Source organism: Saccopteryx bilineata, chromosome 2 (genome assembly GCF_036850765.1).
Source record: "Saccopteryx bilineata isolate mSacBil1 chromosome 2, mSacBil1_pri_phased_curated, whole genome shotgun sequence".
Lineage (NCBI taxonomy): Eukaryota > Metazoa > Chordata > Mammalia > Chiroptera > Emballonuridae > Saccopteryx > Saccopteryx bilineata.
Genome location: NC_089491.1, coordinates 349,908,830 through 349,931,791, shown reverse-complemented (window position 1 = coordinate 349,931,791; position 22,962 = coordinate 349,908,830). Strand labels below are relative to the sequence as shown.

At 39.8% G+C, this 22,962-nt stretch overlaps 1 protein-coding gene across 1 annotated transcript in view; it reads right to left on the bottom strand.

Moving 5' to 3' along the window:
* The window catches only part of NSF (N-ethylmaleimide sensitive factor, vesicle fusing ATPase), a 156,338-nt gene extending 133,892 nt beyond the window's left edge, over nt 1-22,446 (bottom strand). The window contains exons 1-3 of the mRNA XM_066262705.1: nt 22,375-22,446; nt 3,115-3,200; nt 859-958 (exon numbers count right to left, since the gene is read on the bottom strand). Of these exons, the coding sequence (XP_066118802.1) occupies nt 859-958; nt 3,115-3,200; nt 22,375-22,386 (198 nt within the window). The 5' untranslated portion in view covers nt 22,387-22,446. The remainder of the gene's footprint in view (nt 1-858; nt 959-3,114; nt 3,201-22,374) is intronic.
* Between the last annotated feature and the right edge of the window lie 516 nt (nt 22,447-22,962).

Here is a 22,962-nt window from a genome sequence, read left to right as displayed (position 1 = left end):
CCAGAATCCCAAATGGAGCTCTGTAAAAGTTGGCAAAACCCTGGAATATCCCAACCTTTGAGCTATAGAAATAAATGTGAAAAGCAGTTCTGATAATGGAAATGCGTCCAAACAGAGGAAAGGGGAATAGTGAGTAAAGACTTCCCATAATTTCTGAGAGAATCAGGAGATATTTAATAATTCCCAAAATAAGAGTTTGATCTCTTTCCCTAAACCTCCAGGGGAGAACATCAATGTTTCTTAGCATCCTAGGAAGAGGCAGGGGTAGTATTTACAGTGCTTAAGACTGTGGGATCAGAAGCAGGAGCGAGATAAGGGAGAAAAGGATACAGATTTGCATTTGTGGTGCTCCTAGATTATGTACTAAGTGCCTGGAGTAGCGCTACAATTATCCCTCCGAAGAATCCAGCAACAATTACAATGTGATCATCATCCTTCCAGTTATTACTGGATCCAGCAAGTTAGGTTTAATTTGAGATAACAAGTACTGGTACCATATTCTTTAGTCTGACAACACTGCATTTAAAAATTACTATTTAATAGATGTCAATTTTATAAGTAAATATTATTTTTGTATCTTCTCTGTTATCCTGAGAGTGAACATTAAAATAACTTGCCACCTTATCTGATAGCTAATTGATATTACTGCAGAATTTTTTGAAATTAGAAAAAATCAAGACAATAAAAGGCAGACACAGTAAAATTGGCAATTAAGGATATATCTTTAAATTCCATGTATATTACCTAGATGTGTTTCTTCAATGTGGACCAACACAGGGTGATTGATGCTTGCTTTACATGAATTGATTCTTCTACAACTTTCAAGAATGGAAGAGAGTAAGTTAACATCTCAGTTACCTGAGGTAAGCTGAATGCGATGCTCCCTGGAACCACTGAGGGGTGGGTCCTCAGTGTAAATGTGTATCTGTGGTTGGCAGAGGTCCTCACAACCACATGCCTAAAAGGCAGAAACGCAGTCAGTACTCCATGTCAAAGGAGATGAAGAACACCATTTCCAAATGCGTTCATTCCCAACCACTGAGACACATGGCATTACATGAGAGTCCTGAAGGACTAGGACCACAAATTTCACTTCCAAAAACTTTCAGCAATTCAAAATGTTTTCCAGGTATAAAAAGCACCTTGGGCCAAACACACATCAAGCAGAATGAGGACCAAGTTCAAGAGAGTACATACAATTCAAAATATCAACTTCATTGTTTCTAGTTTACATAAAACTGATGACAGTGATTTAGATTCCTTATAATTAAGTAAAAACTAGATGAATTTCTCTCCTGAAAATTATTTCACCTACTAAATAGAATAAAGGGAGGAGAACCAAAGATAGAAGAACCAGGATATGACAGTCAAAAAAATTGAGGACAAATGTTTAAATCTCTTTGTAGACTTTCATAACAGGATGAAACAGTAACAACCTGCAAAACTAAAGAGATGGTAAAAATAAAGTTATTTCACAAAATATATATATCAGATATTAATGTTTACTATTTCAAATCATTTTGTGCTCATTTGTAATTTACCCTGCTCTGAAGTTACACATAAACAGATAAAATATAGTCATCTCATGATAATCTCTTATACCAAGAAACTACCAAGAACTATGTGAGATAGAAGCTTCAAACTATTATGTAGTATCTTTCAAAAATTATAGACTAAGGCCCTGGCCGGTTGGCTCAGCGGTAGAGCGTCGGCCTGGCGTGCGGGGGACCCGGGTTCGATTCCTGGCCAGGGCACATAGGAGAAGCGCCCATTTGCTTCTCTACCCCCACCCCCTCCTTCCTCTCTGTCTCTCTCTTCCCCTCCCGCAGCTGAGGCTCCATTGGAGCAAAGATGGCCCGGGCTCTGGGGATGGCTCCTTGGCCTCTGCCCCAGGCACTAGAGTGGCTCTGGTCACCGCAGAGCAATGCCCCGGAGGAGCAGAGCATCGCCCCCTGGTGGGCGTGCCGGGTGGATCCCGGTCGGGCGCATGCGGGAGTCTGTCTGACTGTCTCTCCCCGTTTCCAGCTTCAGAAAAAAAAATAAAATAAAATTATAGACTATTACAATTTTTAAAATATTAATAGTTAATGTTTCCATACATATCAGTTTGACACTAGACACAAGTTCCTCATAGCTACTATATTTTAAGTAACCAAATCATGAGCACAGTGAACATCTGATATATGTAAAAGAATTCCATAAACAAATTCTCAAACTGACTATCTATACTCCAGTTTATATGTGGACAGTTTTGTATTCAAAACAGCATAACGGAATTTTTAGGACAGAAACAATATTAATACAATCATGTGGTACAACCCCTTACTCACAGAAAGCTTAAAAAACAACAACAAAGAAAGGCTCTGTGAAAATCCTGCTTCATTGTTTCTTATCTCCCTACTCTGCCTGCTGGTACAGCTCCTTCATCTCCTTACCTCTCCCAACCTCAGAAGCACATGATGACACTGAACCTGGTAGCAGGGCCTTTTAAGTTCTGGCAGCAGGTGATATAAATCAGTTAAAATAAATGAAAAATGCTTGTAAAGATTCTGCATTTGTTGTGTATCTTCCAATTTTCACGTCTCTTCAATTATCTTAGCAGCAATGATCAACATGTCTAATAATCAATGAGGACTTATTAATGTGCTAGGCACTGCTCTAAGTGCTTTATTCGTATGACTCCATCTTCACAGCTACCCTGAGGAAGACAGTATCATCATCCCCATTTTACCGACTAGGACACAGAGACACAGAGATGGTAACTTATCCATGGCCACCAAGTCCGTGACTGGCAGAGCCAGAATCCAAATTCAGACAACCTGACTCCAGAACCAAAACCCTAATGACAATGTTATATATATGATTCATAGAACCAGTATGTTTAGTCCTACTAAAAAAATCAATAAAAAAAGCAATTCATAAAAAGCAATGAATGATTTAAAAAACATTATAGTTATCAAAGCTTAACACAGTATAAAGACTGAAATACCTAACTGTTATCTCTTCCATTTTCTAACTCAGCAATAGGAACAAAAGATTATTCTCAAGTTTCCTAAAAAAATAAGGGTTCTAAAATACCACCCAGCAGGTTAGAAGAAAAACAAAGCTACTCACTGGCCAGACTGAAAATCCTTTTCATTCACAACTGCACAGTTGGTTAAAGATAATTCATCTGTAGGACATCTCGCAGCTTGCATACTCTATAAAAAAAATCAATGTATACATATATGTTATAAATATATATACATATGAATATATATAGAGAGAGTACATGATCAAAACATTTTTTATTTATGGGATTCATGATAAACTGTTTGAAAGTCACTAATTCAGACCAAGAGATGAATAAAGTCTAGGTCATAAGTTTGCTTTCTGAATGACACTATTTTTGCCCTCGGTCAGAATTTGAGCAGGCATCTGACAAAAATATACCCAGCTTATTATTTTCGCACCTATCATCGGGTCTCTTTCAACTACAAGCTTCCTTCCTTCACAGTCGTCCTCCGTTATCCACGGTTTTGCTTTCTGAAGTTTTATTTACCCACACTCAATGGCTGTCCAAAAATATTAAAGAAAATTCCAGAAAAAAACAATTCATAAGTTTTCTTGTGTGTGTCTGTGTGAGAGAGAGAGAAAGAGAGAAAAAGAGAGACAGACAGACAGAAAGAGGGACAGACAGACAGGAAGGGAGAGAGATGAGAAGCATCAATTCTTCGTTGTGTCACCTTAGTTGTTCACTGATTGCTTTCTCGTGTGTCTTGACTGGGGGCTATAGCAGACCGAGTGACCCCTTGCTCAAGCCAGTGACCTTGGGTTCAAGCTGGTGAGCTGTGCTCAAACCAGATGAGCCTGCGCTCAAGCCGATGACCTTGGGGTTTCAAACCTGGGTCTTCTGCATCCCAATCCGACGCGCTATCCATTGTGCAACTGCCTGGTCATGCTAATTCATAAGTTTTAAACTGCATGCCATTCTGAGTGACGTGATGAAATCTCGTGCTGTCACTCTTCGTCTTTGCCCAGGATGTGAATAATTCCCGTTGTCTAGAATATCCACATTGTATATGCCACATGCTCATTAGACATCTCTAGTAGCCAACTCAGTTATTGGGGAGATCAAATTCACCTAACATTTTTTTCCAGCATTACCACATTTACATAATTTTTATTAGTTTGTTGTTATAATTGTTTTATTTTATTATTAGTGATTGTTGTTAATCTCTTTCTGTGCCTAATTTATAAATTAAACTTTATCACAGGTATGTATGTATAAGAAAAACCATATATGTAGTATATATAGGGTTTAGTTTGGTACTATTTGCAGTTCAAGCATCAACTAAGGGTCTTGGAACACATTCCCTGCAAATAAGGGGGGTGTCTACTGTGTATTCCTCTCTCTCCCCTAACTCTGAGCCCCTGCCTGCCAACTCCTACTCCTTTTACAATTCTCAGCCCAGACATTACTTCTATAAGCCATTCTTAGGCATCTTACCTTTCCCACTAAACTGATAAAATAAATTTCAAGTGGAAGCATCTGACTGCATTAAACTTTTATTGTCTGTTTACATATTTGCACTGCATAAAAGACAGGAAGCTCCTCAAGAACTGAGACTATATTTTGTTCCAGTTTTTGGTTCCTGGGACAGTACAGGGGCTGGCACACAGTGAGTACTCATCAAACATTTCTTGACTAAATTAACTTATGAATCAATACAAACCTATCTCAACTGCAGAAAACAATTAAAAGTATATATACACAAAGAACATTACAAGCTTATTTAGGAAGTGACATAATTGAACTATGTAATAGTCCAAAATTATAGAACTGATAGAGCCAAAGTAATAAAAAAAATTTTTAAATGCTAAGTTAACCTTTCCATCTTTAAATTTGTTTACCTGTCATAGAAGTGGTGTCCTTCAAAAAAAGTGAAAAAAAATCTTTAGAAGTCATTTGTCTTGTCAACTATAACAGATGCTATGAGCAAAAGGCTTCCCTACTGGAATCTAGAAGCATCTGTGTTTTTATGGTACGCCAAGCAGGGTATCTCATTTTCTCATCAAAATATAAGTCACTATAAATAGTAGCTGTTTACTTACTGCAGGAATGCCAAGAGAAAATTCCACAATTTTTCTAACACTGACCTTGCCTCTAGGAAACAGTAATAAAAGTCCAGCCACCAGCCCTGGCCGGTTGGCTCAGTGGTAGAGCGTCGGCCTGGCGTGCAGGAGTCCCGGGTTCGATTCCCGGCCAGGGCACACAGGAGAAGCGCCCATCTGCTTCTCCACCCCTCCCCCTCTCCTTCCTCTCTGTCTCTCTCTTCCCCTCCCACAGCCGAGCATCGCCCCTTGGTGGGCACGCCGGGTGGATCCAGGTCGGGCGCATGCGGGAGTCTGTCTGACTGCCTCCCCGTTTCCAGCTTCGGGGGAAAAAAAAAAAGTCCAGTCACTCACTGTTAAGAAATAAAAATACAGCCTGACCAGATGGTGGAGCAGTAGCTAGCGCATCGACCTGGAATGTTGAGGACCCAGGTTAGAAACCTGGAAGTCATTGGCTTGAGCACAGGCTCATATGGCTTGAGCACAGGCTCGCCAGCGTGAGTGTGGGGTCGCCAGCGTTAGCGTGGGATTATAGACATGACCCCAAGGTTGCTGCCTTGAGCAAAGAGTCACTGGCTCTGCTGGAGCCCCTCGATCAAGGCACATATGAGAAAGCAATCAATGAACAATTGACGAGCCACAAGTTGATGCTTCTCATCTCTCTCCCTGCCTATCCCCCCTCTTCCGCTTAAAAAAAAAAAATGAACATACAAAGTTTATGTTTAGTAATCTAAGTGACTAGAACATTTAGCTGTCTGAAGGCTGTAAAATGTTTTAGTTAACAACTTGAAATGTAAAAAATTATTAATGCATTGTTACTCAAAAAATGAAAATTTCAACAAATCTTTAATGGAAAATCTAGTGGAAGTAATTATATCACTTCTTATTTGAGATCCTTATTTAAAGTACGGAAAGAGAACTTGCTTCTCTTCATCCAAAAAAATGGGGTGCGGGGATTTGACCAGGACTCCTCTGGGCAATAATATACTTTATCCCATTTTTAAAGGGAACCTTTGGACAAAATTCAGTTACTTAAATTCAAAAACTATATAATATTGCCCATAGGAATCCATATATAGTAGTACCTGAGTAGAAGCGCCTATTACCAAATAACTTGTCCCTATCCTAACAGCAACACTCATGAGTCCACTGGTTCTTCCTCTGTGGGGCTTCAGGACTTGGTTACGGTCTCTCTAGAGACTCAGAAACCCCCCACAGGAAAAGGAAGTAGGATGAAAAACATGACCTTGCCCCCAAGTCAGTTCAGCTGACAAGTCCCACTCAATTATTTGTCAGACCATCTTTTCGAAAAATAGTATTTTAGAAATTCACTGTTCAATCAAGTAACCAATAGATAATTAAATTTAAAAATTCTTCAGTTGTACCAGCCACATCTCAAGTATCACATGTGGCTAGTAGCTATAACTGAAGAAAGTTTCATTGAATAGTGCTAGTCTAGAACATGCGAGGAAGGCCATCAGTAACACCTGTCTTTAGGCCTATGGAATCACTCTGTGCTATAAACCCCTATAATTTATGTTAAATTTTTGAAGTCTGGCCCTTGCCAGTTGGCTCACTATTAGTGCGCTGGCCTGGCATGTGGATGTCCAGGTTCAATCCCCAGTCAGTACACAAACAAGAAGCGACCATCTGCTTCTCTCCTCTTTCCTCTCCCCCTTCTCTTTCTCTTTTCCTCCAGCAGCCAGTGGCTGGTCTGGTTCAACCATTGGCCTCAACTACTGAGGATAGCTGGCCCGAGCATTAGCTTCAGACACTGAGGATAATTTGGTTGATTTGAGCACAGGCCCCAGATGGGAGTTGCCAGGTGGATCCCGATTGGGCACATGCCAGAGTGTTTCTATCTCCCTTCCACTAACTTAAAAAAAATTTAGATTTAGATCTTTGATCCATTCTGATTTTATTTTTGTTTATGGTATAAGATAGGGGTCTGAATTCATTCTTTTGCATATCGATACCCAGTTGTCCCAGCATCATTTGTTAAAAATACTTTTCTTTCCCCATGGAATGATCTTGGAACCCTTGTTAAAAATCAATCCTAAGTGTATGGATTTATTTCTGAGCTTTCTATTCTACTCCACTGTATATGATTACCCTTATGCTACTGCCACATCATCTTGATTACTCCAGCTTTGTAGTAAGTTTTGTAATCAGAAAGTATGTCCCTCAACTTTGTTCTTCTTTTGCAAGACTGTTGTAACTAAAATGGCTTTGAAATTCTAGGATCGGCTTTTCCATTTCCAGAAAAAAAGCAGTTGGTATTTTGATAGGGGTTGCATTTATAGATCAAGTTGGGAATATTGCTATATTAACAATAGTATGGGCCCTGGCCAGTGGCACAGTAGAGTGTCCTTTTTTTTTTTTTTTTTTTTTTTTGTATTTTTTCTGAAGCTGGAAACGGGGAGAGACAGTCAGACAGACTCCCGCATGCGCCCTACCAGGATCCGCCCGGCACGCTCACCAGGGGCGATGCTCTGCCCACCAGGGGGCGTCGCTCTGCCGCAACTAGAGCCACTCTAGCGCCTGGGGCAGAGGCCAAGGAGCCATCCCCAGCGCCCGGGCCATCTTTGCTCCAATGGAGCCTTGGCTGCGGGAGGGGAAGAGAGAGACAGAGAGGAAGGAGGGGGGTAGGGGTGGAGAAGCAAATGGGTGCTTCTCCTATGTGCCCTGGCCGGGAATCGAACCCGGGTCCCCCGCACACCAGGCCGACGCTCTACCGCTGAGCCAACCGGCCAGGGCAGAGTGTCTTGAAGCACTGGTGTCACTCGCTCAATTCCAAGCGTGTCAGTTCAACCCCGAGGTCACTGGCTTGAGCCCCAGTCAGGCGGGCACATATGAGAAGACATCAATGGGTGCACAAATAAGTGGAACCAGTTGATGCTTCTCTCTTTCCCTTCCTGTCTCTCAAAAACAAAACCTAATATTATGTATAACAATTCATGAACACAAGATGTGCTTCTATGAACACAAGATGTGCTTCTATTAACTCTTAATTTCTTGAGCATAGTGTTAGTGTATAAGTCTTACACTTTGGTTAAATTTATTTGTATTTTGTTTCAATGCCATTGTAAATGAAACTGTTTTCTTAATTTCATTTTCAGATGTTTGTTGCTAGTGTATAGAAATGCGATTGATTTTTGTATAATAGGTTTGTACCCTATAGTTTTGTTGGATTCATTTATTAGCTCTAATAAATTTTGGGGGGTAAATTCTTTAGAATTTTCTTTTTTAAAAAAAGATTTTATTTCTTCATTTTAGAGAGGAGAGAGGGAGAGAGAGAAAAAGAGAAAAGGGGAGGGAGGAGCAGGAAGCATCAACTCCCATATGTGCTTTTACCAGGCAAGCCCAGGGTTTCGAACTGGCATATAATTTTCTTTATATAAGATCATCTCATCCACAAATAGAAATAACTTTATTTCTTCCTTTCTAATCTGAATGCCTTTTTTTCTTTTCTTTTTTTTTTCCTTGCTCAACTACCATACCTAGACTCTCCAAGTGTTGAACTGAAGAGGTAAAAGCAGACATCCTCACCTTGTCCTTGACCTTAAAGAGGAAAGCTTTCAGTGGCAGTGTTCCCCAGAGTAATGAGGGTTTTTCTGTTAGTTAAATTTTCTGAGTACCAATTCATAAGGTTGCTCTGAGAATCTAACAAGAAACGATCTGTGAAGTTGTTTTCAAACCTGTAAGATACCACTCAATTTAAGATATTCTTAATTTAGTAACTCAGTGCTCTTAACTCAGAAAGGTTTACTCCAAACATTGTTAAAGAAATTAAAACAATGTTTGTGAAGTTGTGTGTGTGTGTGTGTGTGTTTTTTAATTCCCAACATCCTGATGAAAGTTTGGCACCTATGTTCTTTTGAAGGATGAAGAGGAAGAGAAGAATCTTTGGAGAAGGAATCAGAACTAAAGGTCTAAAGCTTCTCCCCAGTCCTAACCCCTCAGTCTTTCGCATATGAGCTCTTCCCTTAGCAAGATGTGGCGCATTCAGGAAAACAGAAAGTGAAGATACAGGACAGGCAAGAAGAGGCAGCATGGAGAGTAAAGAATCCAAGATTTAATGGAAAAGTTAGTTGTGATTCCAGTTGTTCAGAAGCAGGTTTAAACTAAGTAAGACATCTGAAAATGAGGTCTAATAAACTTCATATCTTCAAAGCTACAAAATCTATTGACTTACATCTGTTAGTATGAACTAGACTTATCTATATTGCTGATGTTCATAATTAAAAACAATATGCTAATAATTCATGTTAGAGCTTATAATATTGAGAGCACAATATGACATTTATAATTTTTATAATTAATAATTATTTACCAATAATAGTTAAATATTGGCTGTAGAAAGGCAAAAAGGAATTACTAGCCTACTTCTATTTAGTGGAATATTTAATATACATCTATAACGTCCCAGCACTGTGCTTTGTGCATATGCTCAAAGCACAGTGCCTGGGACATTATAGATATATTGATATATTAACAATGAAACAGTGACTACCTTTTTATATTTCTTGAATACTAAATAAGAATATTTATAAAATATCTGTTAAGATATTAAACACTAATTAAACAAATACCAAGTATCTACCACCCAGTTTAAGAAAAAGAACATCACCATTTCTTTAAATCAACTTTTTATTGAAGAAAACATACATACAGAAAAAGTACATACTTTGTGTTTGGCTCAATGAATTCCTACAAAGTGACACACCCAAGGTAACCACCACCACTTTAAGAAAGACAACATTATCAGCATTCTATACTAGCCCCAGGCACTAGCCCTTCACCCCAACCACAGATAACCACTACCTTGTTTCTATCACCAGATAGAAACCATAGATTGGTTCTGCCTGTTTTTGAAAACTTTATATAAGTGAATTCATGCATCACATATTATTTCATGTCTGACTTCTACCCCTCAATATTGTGATTGTGAGATTCATCCATGGTGTTGCATGGAGCAATAGTTCATTCATTTTCACTGCTTCCTATATTATATCAATATCATTATATAACTACACCACCATTATTTATCCAATTAAGTTATTTCTTGATTTTGTTTTGGTATTTTTTGTAATTTTTCTGAAGTGAGAAGCGGGAGGCAGAGACAGACTCCCATATGCGCCTGACCAGGATCCACCCAGCATGCCCACTAGGGGGCGATGCTCTGCCCATCTGGGGCGTTGCTCCATTGCTACCAGAGCCTTCTAGTGCCTGAGGCAGAGGCCATGGAGCCATCCTCGGCTCCCAGGCCAACTTTGCTCCAATGAAGCCTTGGCTACAGGAGGGGAAGAGAGAGAGAGAGATAAAGGAGAGTTGGAAAGGTGGAGAACCACATGGGCACTTCTCTTGTGTGCCCTGACTGGCAATCGGACCTGGGACATCCACACACCAGGCTGACACTCTACCACTGAGCCAACCAGCCAGCGCTATTTCTTGTTTTTAATTATGAATACTGTTGCTATTAACATATTTGTACACATCTTAGGAATAACATATGTATGCATTTCTACTGAATACCTTCCCATCTCATCTCACCCAGACTCCAGTAGAATTGTGGGTCATAAACATACATGGCATTTGTTCAGCTTTAGGGAGTTTTACCTAACAGTGTGGTGTTTTGATGTAAGTATTCCTTCTGTGATGATTACCACAATCAAGTTACATTTTTACTATTGTGTGTGTGAGGTAAGAACACTTAAGATCTACACTATTAGCAAATTTTAAGTATATAATATATTATTAACTATAGCTACCAAGCTCTCCAGCATTTTAAATTTTCTATGGGAAAGTCAGTCGAGGTACCGAATCTACCATACTGCAAGAAATAACTATGCTTTATTAAATTTTTTAAAACTGGATATAGGTGAAGGTATTAAAGGGAGGAAAAGACAATAACCAAATTGAGAAATAACAAGGTTAAGTAAACATTTGGAAAGAAATCTGGAAAAAAATATCTTCAACAATTTACAAGGAACAAAATAGGAGAGCCAAAAGACTATGTAAATGCTCTCAATTTCAGCATCAAGCACCTGGAGAACTCTTAAAGGAGACCAGGGTGGTCCCACCTGGAGTTTCTAATCAGCCTGCATGAGGCCTAAGAATTTGCATTTTGAACAAGTTCTCAGGTGATGCTAATTAGCTGGTCTGCAGTCTCCACTTTGAGAATCATTGTACTAAGTAAAAAGTATTAATAATAAACTTCAACAAAACATTTCCTTCTACAATAGAAGAGAAAAATGTGGAAGTGCTCTCAGTCCATTTCATCATTTAATTTGGTAAATATAATTAACTTTATTTTGATGTTTGGTAAGTGGTAAATTGGTTAGACTAGAGGACTATATACACAAAAAAGTTATCAGACTCAATATCTGCAGGTGAAGAAAAGACTATCAGAGTCCAGCAGCTGTTTAAAATTCTATCTATGCTATCTGATTAATGATTTAGTTAGAAAGATAACAGAGGCCCTGGCCGGTTGGCTCAGCAGTAGAGCGTCGGCCTGGCGTGCGGGGGACCCGGGTTCGATTCCCGGCCAGGGCACATAGGAGAGACGCCCATCTGCTTCTTCACCCCCCCTTCCTTCTTCTCTGTCTCTCTCTTCCCCTCCCGCAGCCAAGGCTCCATTGGAGCAAAGATGGCCCGGGCGCTGGGGATGGCTCCTTGGCCTCTGCCCCAGGCGCTAGAGTGGCTCTGGTCGCGGCAGAGCGACGCCCCGGAGGGGCAGAGCATCGCCCCTGGTGGGCGTGCCGGGTGGATCCCGGTTGGGCGCATGCGTGAGTCTGTCTGTCTGTCTGTCTCTTCCCCGTTTCTAGCTTAAGAAAAATACAAAAAAAAAAAAGAAAGATAACAGAACAAACAACTGGAATATTCAATAGTTTGGTAGAGAATATATCACTAAAATTATAACTATAGACATTGTTCAAAATGATTACTTATTAAGATATTCAGAAATACATGTTCATTCATTAATTCAAAAATCATTAATACTTACCTGCCAGGTTCTGTTTTAAACAGTGAGAACAGGAAAAGCTGCTATCCTATCACAAAATTTTGTTAATATTATCCTCTAGGAGTAAAGTAACTAGCATAACTAAAATGTTTTAATCCCCCAACACAGATGCTCTTTGGAAGACCCAGAATTAGTGATAATTATTATTTTCATTGCTTGTCAAACCAAGTAAAAAAATGTTTGTTCATATGCACATACACTGAAAACATCTTACAATTTTAAAAAATCCACCAGTGAAACCCTAAATACTCTTTATTATTTAGTGGTTTTAAACATTAAGCAAATGTTGGATTTCAAAAATGACAGGTTATTTTTTATCTTAAATAAATAAATTTCCCATTTTATCTGTTACCAAAGATCTCTACTGTATATGGTTTGTGCAAAATTTTAGCCCTTCATTCTGAATTTAGCAAAGGACCAAAATACCCTGCATTACTCATAAACAGCTGATGCAAATTCATTTGTTTTCAAATCTATAGAGCACAAGTTGTGATAAATTATTAGCACTTTTGGCTTAAAAATAAAAGAAAATCAGCTTTGAGTAATTAAGCTGAATTTTATTTTAAAAAGTAGGTCAAAATCAATAGCAATCGATAAAGATTAATTAAATTTAAAGATAAAGATAATATTTTCTAAAAGAGGAAGGATTGCTTTGGCTGGGCAGCTCAGTGGGTAAAGTGTCATCTGGTGCACCGAGATCACGGTTCTGTCCCCGTGGGGGCATGTATGAAAAGCAATCAATGAGTGCACAACTAAAATGGAACAATTAAAATGTAATGACAAGTTGATGCTTCTCTTTCTCTCGCTCCCTTAATTCCTTTCTCTTTCTTTCAAATCAATGGAAAAATTTTTTTTAATAAAATAACAAAAAAAACGGGATTAAGTTGCTCCTGAAATTCATATGGCCATGAAATACCAAATGAAGAAAAATAAAGAGGGGGCTCACCCTACCAAATGGGCAAGAATAATTTTAAAGCTATGGTAATTGTACAGCATAGGAAATATTGTCAATAACATTGTAGTAACTATGCATGGTGCTTACTGGGTACTGAAAATATCAAGGGCAACATTTTATAAAGTATCTGATTGTCTAACCACTATGCTGTTAGCCTAAAAATAATACAAAGTAACACTAAATATAAACTGTAATTGAAAAACAAAATTTTTAAAGCTATGGTAATTAAAATGTGGTATTAGCATACATATAGACAAACAGAATAATGAAAACAGAATAAAGTCCAGATTGGATATAAAACAGAGATAGTGTACAAATCTGTGAGAAACCGGATGAGCTCAATAAGTAATATTGGGACAAATGAGTATACATACGGAAAAGTATAAAATTAGCTTCCTAATTCACACTAACCACGAAAATAAATTCCAGATGAATTAAATACCAAAATGTGAAAAGCAAAATTTAACCTTTTAAAAGAAAGTTTAACTTCAAGGTGAAAAAAAAATAAGTAATTATAACTATAAAAAATTTTAAATCTAAAACAATAAACATGAAATAATCACCACTGCCTGAGAAAAGGTATTTGCAACTAACAAAGGATGAGAATCTAAACAACCCTTAAGCCCCCCAAAAAGGGAAAACTCTCTACAAATCAATTTTTTTAAATGCTGACAGCTAAACAGAAAAAAATAGGCAAAGGATATACAAAGGTAATTCACAGAAGAGGAAATTCCAATGACAAATATGAAAAATGCTCAATCTCACTAGTAACCAGAAAAAAAATACAAATTTAAACAACAGGATTGTTCTACACCTATCATAGTGTAAAAATGAAAATGTCTATAATATTAAATGCTGGAGAGGACAGAAGTAACAGGCACTCCTAATACCGCTTGTAAGAGTGCATATGTATATGTCTCTAGACATGTATTTATGAGACATATACAAGAATGTACACTCCAGGGAAAATAAAATTTGAAACTACTAAATTGTCCTCTGATAAAAAGATAATTGTGGTACATTCACAGAAGAGAACAAGTAGTTAAACAGAATTAACTGACCCTCTATATATATCAACATGACTAAATCTCAAATGTTCTTTTAAATGAAAAGATGCAGATTGCAGAAGGCAATATACAGTATAACACCATTATATACATTTTTAAAACAGACAAAATATATTTTTTATGGGCACAAACATATGTAGATATAAACAGAAAGGTCCTATACCAACTTTAGGATAGTGGTTATTTCTGAGAAAGATTAGTGGAACCAAGAAGAGATACAAAGGGGATTCAATTGGATCAGTAATGTTTTGTTTTATTTTTTTTTTTTATTTTTTTTAAAGTAAGAGAGATGTTTTTCTTTTTTCTTTTTTTTTTTTTTACAGAGGCAGAGATAGACAGGGACAGACAGACAGGAACAGAGAGAGATGAGAAGCATCAATCATCAGTTTCTCGTTGCGCATTGCGACTTCTTAGTTGTTCATTGATTGCTTTCTCACATGTGCCTTGACCGTGGGCCTTCAGCAGACCGAGTAACCCCTTGCTGGAGCCAGGGACCTTGGGTCCAAGCTGGCGAGCTCTTTGCTCAAGCCAGATGAGCCCCCGCGCGACCTCGGAGTCTCGAACCTGGGTACTTCCGCATCCCAGTCTGACGCTCTATCCACTGCGCCACCGCCTGGTCAGGCAGTAATGTTTTATTTTTAAAAATAACAAAATCTAAAGCAAATATCAAAATATGTTAAGACTTCTTAAATCTGGATAGTGAGCACATGGATATATATACGTCATTTGCTGTACTTTGAGGCATGCTTGAAATCTCTTAAAGTGTATGTAAAATATACTTCTTTAAAATGCACAGTTTCTAGAAATAGTTATAGTCACATGAGGAATATTTAGTTTTCATCATAAAAATGTTAGAAATTAGAGATTAAATCGCTAGGAAATTGAAGGCAGTGTAAGTTAGGCCTCAGAGCCCATTCAAGGATATTAACAATCAAGTATGAGAAAGGATCTCATTAAGAGATTATTACCTAAAATACCAGGCCTACCGTATAGAATCTTAAGAACAGCATTACTGTTAAGTGTCTAGTGTATTGCCAATGCAGATGTTTGCAAGGGTTCACTATTCTGCCAATTCAGGAATCTTCAACAGTGAAATAATATAGTTTCACTTACACCTTACACCTTGATTTAAATACTTGAAACAAAAAAGACTATATCCATCTTAAGCATAAATTCCTCTGGACTTCAGAAAGCAGCAGCTATTACTGTTCAGAAAGAACAGTACTACCAGAGTTCCTTTTCTTCCCCCTAAAATGTATAGTATTTGAAGATGCTTCTAAAAAGCTCCACTAAAGTAATATATAAAAGCAGTAACTACTGCACATGATAAAATGCAGAAAGTTGACATGCTTTGGATAGCAAAACACTAATTTAGAAAATGGGACTATGAAACATTTATATTATTTGATCAGTGGTACTTGCACTTGAGCTACCTCCAATTTATAACTTGTGCTCCAAAACTTCATCTGAAGGCTGGTTATTTGCTAAAGATATCATTCACCCATCTTTATTATATGCGGCTTAAGTGTCTGTTTGTCGCCAATAGCTTATTGGTTGCTTGCGTAACTGTACTAGCCAATGGGGTGAAGTTGCCATGGCATTCAAATAGTCCCGCCTTCTGGCATGCCACCTCACAAATTGAGGTTAAAGATTGGAGCAATTATTATGCTGTTAAGAAATCTTAACACCAGAAGAGGTCTTTGCAATGGTACAAGACTAGAGGTTCTCCAATTGAAAAATAATGTCATAATAGCTAAGTCTTTGACTGGCTCCTCTAAAGGTGAAATACATGTCATTCCAAGAATTGATTTGGCTCCATCTCAAACAGGGTTGCCGTTTCAATTGAGACGTAGACAATTTCCTGTAAAACTTGCCTTTGCTATGACCATTAATAAGTCTCAGGGCCAAACGCTTAAGCGTGTTGGCATTTTTTTACCTGAGACTGCATTTGGACACGGTCAACTTTATGTTGCCTGTTCAAGAGTTCGTGAACGAACGTAAAATTAAAAATAATTGATGGTCCTCTGCAAGGCGAGCTTAAAAATGATGGAAAGATCTACACTAGAAATGTTGTGTACAAAGAGATCTTTGACATGTGAATTAGCATTTTATTATTTAAATCACCTTTATTTATTGAGCTAGCGGTGGCTCTTAAGAAATGTACCGCCCGTGGTTTCCTTCATTGCACTCTAAGCTAAGCAAGTAGAAGGGGGAAACCCCATGGGGCAGTAAGCAAAGGGGCGTCCTCGCCACCTGCCCTGGGTAATTCAGTTTGAATTAGCAGACACCTTTGCACAAATCATTTTAATTACAATTTATAATATCTAGAACAGTGGTCATTTCGTATGACCGCCGGGCTTTCTAGTAAAGTATAAACAGGCAGGTTTCTAGACGAGGCTACAAAAGCTTCTTCAGTGTATTAAGTGAGAGACTAAATACACTAGTCTGTCTAGGCAAAACATAGCATTAGGTAAATTTTACCTCTAGCATCTTTTTATATTCCTTTCAACTCCTCTCTTTTTATTTTATTTTATTTTTTATGACAGAGACAGAGAGTCAGAGAGAGGGACAGATAGGGACAGACAGGAAGGGAAAGAGATGAGAAGCATCAATTCTTCATTGTGACACCTTAGTTGTTCATTGATTGCTTTCTCATATGTGCCTTGGCTGGGGAGCTCAGCAGACTGAGTGACCCATGCTCGAGCCAGCGACCTTGGGCTCAAGCTGGTGAGCCTTGTTCAAACCAGATGAGCCCATGATCAAGCTGGCAACCTCTGGGTCTCGAACCTGGGTCCTCCGTGTCTCAGTCCAATGCTCTATCCACTGCGCCACCACCTGGTCAGGCTCATCTTATTCTATCTCTTCACAACAAACCAGCTCAACTAGGTGTAGGAAGAAAACAATCCATTACTCTATCTGCATTAATGTATGTATATTTTCAGGAAGGAACTGCTGGATCTCCAGTAAGTTAAGAGTCCAGGTAATTTTAAAAGACATTACAAAAATGTCCAGGCAATGTGGAAAGCCTTTCTTCTTTACTTTTCCTCTTTCTCTTTTTTCCCCTTCAGTAGTGGGGTGGTAGAGGTCATATAAGAGGCCTAAAAAGCAAGATCAAGTAGAATAGCTTCACTAAGGAGCCTCTCCCTACCTAAAGTCAGCTCTCCCAAGCTATTGAGGCTGCATTTCAAATTCTTTCTTTACTTCTAATTCCATGATTCCATAGCAGTTGTAGCATGAGAATTCTGAAAAATGGTGTGGAGGCCTGGAGCAGTGGTAGCCATCAGTATGTGGAATTCTTTATAACTAAGAGTCCATATTCAATGTAAATATGTAGTAAGAATTATAACTTTAAATTTGCTTTATTATGAGTAAAAAGTTAAAACATCTGAGAAAACTTATTATACCTAATTGAATATTTTTGAAAGGCCAAAGGGAACCAGATAAGTTTAAATCAATTGATCATTTTCTTTTTTTCCCCTTAAGTGAGAAGCGGGGAGGCAGAGACAGACTCCCACATGTGCCCACACTGGGATCCACCTGGTAAGCCCCCTACAGGGCGATGCTCTGCCCATCTGGGGCCCTTGCTCCATTGCTCAACAACTGAACTATTTTATTTTAATGCCTGAGGCGAGGCCATGGAGCCATCTTCAGCACCTGGGGCAGACTTGCTCCAACCAAGCCATGGCTGCGGGAAGGAAAAAGAGAGAGAGAGTGAGAGTGAGAGAGAGAGAGAAGGGAGAGGAGAAGAGGAAGAAGTGGAGAAGCAGATGGTAGCTTCTCCTGTGTGCCCTGACCAGGAATCAAACCAGGGACATCCACACACGAGGCCCAGGTTCAACTGCTGAGCCAACCGGCCAGGGCTGATCATTTTCTTATAAAGTGTATCTAATTTGCCATTCCATAGTTTTTATCATATAATAAATATACTAAAACAATAACAATTATTTTCTTTTAAGTTGTTTTTCAGATTAGTGATTAATCAAGTTCTGATGCTCTTAATGCTATATATATACTGAGTAGCATCACACATTTTACTCTGCAGCTAATTCTCCAAATGAACTATATATGATGCTTTCTTGTTTGTCCAGAAAGAGCAAAAGACAAGATATACTAAAAGTAACTAATGCTATCAATGGAAAAATCAGTGGTACAATACACTCACACAAACATACAACTTCAATTATGCAATGAATATAAGTACCATTTATAAGATGACATCAAAATGCCAAGAGTAACTAAACTAACCAAAAGCAATAATTCAAAATAGCTTTTCTCCCACAAAAAGGAAATATAGAACCCATTTTTAGAGTATTACAAAAAGGCTAACTCCATCTGCTAAATATTGATACATAGTTACTAGAAAATTATAGCCATCAGAAGTAAGACAGAGATGGACCAAAGGTATTCAGATTTTCCAAAAGGTTGAAGGTAGTTTTTTGAAAATTAAACTTTGATAGCAATATCCAAAAAGTTCTTGGTAAGGTAAATTACCAAAAGTACATTGATGTGTGTCAGCCTAGAGGAGAGTCTCTATCAGCATGTGCAGGGCTATTTCTGACCCTGTCCTATTCTATCTTCTATCAATGTCTTGAATGTACACATAGAAATCATGTTGCAAAGCCTGAAAGAATCAGAACTCAAGAAGACTTTCAACCAATAGCAGATATGCCTTGACCTAAAAAATGAATTGTAGAGGGGATAAATGTAAGGTCTTACATTTAGGTTTAATAAAACAACTGTACAATACCTAAAACAAGACTGGAGGACTGATTTTAAAAGAACATGAGAATTTTAATTGACTATAAGCTCAGTATGAGCCAAAAGTGTGATTTATGGAGAAAAATCAAAATACAATTTTACCCTGTGTTAATATGAATAGTGTTTCACTAAAGAGAATATATATAATATATATATATTTATATATAAATAATCCAAGTATATTCTTCACTGATCACTGTGTTCCATTCAGCACTTTTAGAAGAAACATTGACAAAACAGAGCATTTCCAAAGGAAGGTAATATAAATGATGAAGGGCTTGGAATACAGAATATTCAAGGAATTGAAAATGTTTAACTTGCAAAAGAGAATATCTGAGGAAATATGTTACCTGTCTTCAAACATCTGAGGAACTATCATGTGAAAAAGAAATTGTTTAGTTCTATGTAACTCTAAACAGAAGTAATATCTATGTATATAAATTACATGGAACTCCATATAAAAAATATCTTTTTAACATGTCAGTAAAAATAGACTATCTTTATGGCAATGCACCCTAAATCACTAGCGTATTCTATGGCAATGCACCCTAAATCACTAGCGTATTCAAAGAGAAATTAGATTCATACTTTTTTTTTTTTTTTGTATTTTTCTGAAGCTGGAAACGGGGAGGCAGTCAGACAGACTCCCACATGCGCCCGACCGGGATCCACCTGGCACACCCACCACGGGGCGATGCTCTGCCCATCCGGGTTCGCTCTGTCGCGACCAGAGCCACTCTAGCACCTGGGGCAGAGGCCATGGGGCCATCCCCAGCACCCGGGCCAACTTTGCTCCAATGGAGCCTTGGCTGCCGGAGGGGAAGAGAGAGACAGATAGGAAGGAGAGGGGGAGGGGTGGAGAAGCAGATGGGCACTTCTCCTGTGTGCCCTGGCCAGGAATCGAGCCCGGGACTTCCGCACACCAGGCCGACGCTCTACCACTGAACCAACTGGCCAGGGCCTAGATTCATACTTTTAAAAAGTGTATTGAGCACTGAGGTCCCAAGCAGTGTGCAAAGCACGGATGATGATAGTGAGTAAAAAACTGACATGGTCTAATGGAAGGTAAATTCTATGGTAGAGGCAAATAATCACACAAATAATAAATTTAAAATAAGAAACAGATAAATCTCTAGGCAAAGGTATATAGTTCTTCAAAAGCATATAACAAAGGATCTTGACTTGAAGTGCAGGATCAGAACTGGCATCCTTTGAGTAGTTGAGTGATCTGAGTAGGAGGAAAATGGTTGGGAGCAAAACATTACAAAGATAGAACACAGCACATGCAAAGACCTTGTAGTAAGAGAAATCTGTAGGTTCAAGGAACTGAAAGGCACAGAAAATAAACCGGGAAGTGGAAAGTAAGGGATGCTATCGAGAGTTTAATGGGCATGGGAGGGAACAATCAATGTGGAGAATGATGTTAAGAGAACACTTGGGAGCTTCCTGCAACTGTTCAGACCAAAAGTAATAGTAGTTTGGAAAAAGGAAGTGAAAATGAAGATTTAGAGAGATGGACAGATTGGAGAGATCTTTAGGATATTAAAATGACAGAACCCATGTGACCAGTACAGTGGGTAGTTTGAGTCTAGTTTAAAGCAGCAATGCCCCAAGCCAGATTCTTTGGCCCTAACACCTTTGTGAGGACAGGCAGACAGAACTCAGGGGGTTGTGGTAAAAGAGAAGACCTATAAGGCATGACATCCACACCTCCACCCCAGGTTTCCAGCCTATTTAAATGGATGGCTGGTGGTGCCATTCACTGAAAGTGGAAACACAGTTAATGTACTAATTAGGTGGACTAAGATCATGGGTTTGCATTTCAACAAGTTGAATTTGAGGTGTCTAGTTCTGAATAGGCACCTTTGACATATTGATCTGAAACTTAAAGGGTAGGTCTGGACTGGGAGTAAAATGTTGAAAACCACTGACATATAGATAGTATTTGAAGCTGTGGGGCTCAGAAGAAACTGCTGGAGGAGAAAACAGAGAAGAGAGCTTTGAGGAATTATCTGCATTGAATAACACAGGGCAGAGGGTGAGTCTGCAAAAGAGGGGTATGAGCAAAAACAGGAGCAGGGCTTCACAGAAGCCATGAAGAGAGCTTTTTCCACGAAGGAGGCAATGGTCAATCAGCAATGCCACCTGTTTTTTGAGACATGAAGCAAGACAAGAATGAAAAATATCAATTAAGTTTAGGGACACAATAGTGGGAAGACAGGGCCAGAAATCAGACTGCAGTTGGGTGGAGGTGTGAGTACGTGGTAAACAAATGGGAGACAATAAACGCTGGCAATTCTATCAAGATTTCTGGCTGTAAGGTGACAGCTGTGGAGGTGGAGGGAGGGTTTGTTTTAAGATGGGAGCACTTGAGAATGTTAAGATGGAGCAGGCAAATACACAGGAGTGGGGTTCCTGAAAAAGTGGGAAAAGACTGAATCTGAAACGTAGGTGGACACAGTAGCCAGATATAAAAGGGAGAGGCTATGGGGAAAAGGAAGAGAATGAGACTGAATTAAATGACCTTTAAGGTCTCCTCTCACTCTGGAACTCCATCACAATTTCTTTTAGATAGGACATTTGCATGTATGCGTATATCTATGCAAACTTATTCAAATATTCTAGTTTAATCAGTCAAGTACATCCTTATCCCATAATGACGCAGTTCAAGTCCCCAGGTTTATGACTAGTGTAATCTCTGGGCAGGATGCAGCCCTCTGACAGCTTTTAGCTCAACGCACACTGCAATACAGCAGAGAACCAGCTCTGTCTCCCCTCGCCAAACCACACTACACCGCGATCTTACAGGCTAGAGGAGGAAGTAAAATTTAAAACCCGAAACTACAACACATCCTGCTGCATTGGAAGCGAATGTCATTCATAAAAGCAAAACGCGACACCCTAAATCCCCAGTCCAAGTAAAAGGCATTCCTGCATGATCCGACAGTGACAGGTCCCCCAGATAGCTGGGGTTTAACGCTAAGTCATTTTGTGCGCTCTCACCCTTTCCCAAGACCTTTTATTGTGAAGACCCAGAAATTGGTTCCTAATGATCCTTCCCACAGCCCTCGCCCAGTGCAGCAGACGGCTCCCCCGCAGTTATTCCAGAGGCTAATAAACCCTCGCAGAGGGTGCGAAGACACCCCCAGAATCCGAACGGCTACAATCCTGCGGCTGCCTCGAGGAGCGAGGGGAACAGTCCCAAGAGATGGAAACGGGGAATAAAGGGAGACACAGGAGATCCGGGTAGCAAGGGGGTCCATCTCCCCTCGAGCTTTCTTAAGGGTTCGGAGTTTCTGAGGGCTATTCCCCTGCACCGCTCCCCCTTCTCACCCCCAAGCCTTTCTCTGGCCTGCTGCCCCCTCTAACGCCCCATCTGCTCAGACCCATTCGCCCTCCATGGGGGCCGACCAACCGCGGAGTGCCCGTAAGCCCGGCGCCCCCGCCGGAGCTGCGACTCCCGGGCCGGCACTCACCCGGCCCGCCATGTTCGCGGACACGTCCGGCTCCGCCGCGGCAGCTCCGCGTTTAGCACAGCCCGCCCCCGCCGCGCGTCTGCTCCCGCCTCCCGCCCTCGCGCAGGCGCGCAACCAACTTGAGGCCGCGCACGCGCCCGGCCGCATCCCCCCCGGCTCCCCTGCCCATAGGGCGTGCGGGCTCGACCGCCGCCAGGGGAGGGTGGGGCGTTGACGCCATTTTGAACGTGAGGCCGCTGAGAGGGACTGCCGCTGCAGTGACTGTATATTTAAAGCTTTCGTGTCTGTCAGCGCTTCTCTCCAGGGCTGCTTTTTCGAATCTCATCACAGCTGGCCTTTTGCGCCGGACTTGGTAACAAGGCCTTTGAGTCACCGAGCCCTTCCTTATCCCTTTGCCAGCTGCTCTTTGCCTTTTAGTGGCCTGTATCTTGATGCTTCCAGACCCACTGAAATGTGAAAATGTACAGGAAAGCACCCAGCACGAGTACTGGCCTGCCCCCAAGAAAGAGCAGTAATGAGGGTTGGTTTTGAACTCAAGTCCTGCTGAGTTCAGGTTTCTTCTTAGCCTGACTTGTTTTCTCAGCTCCT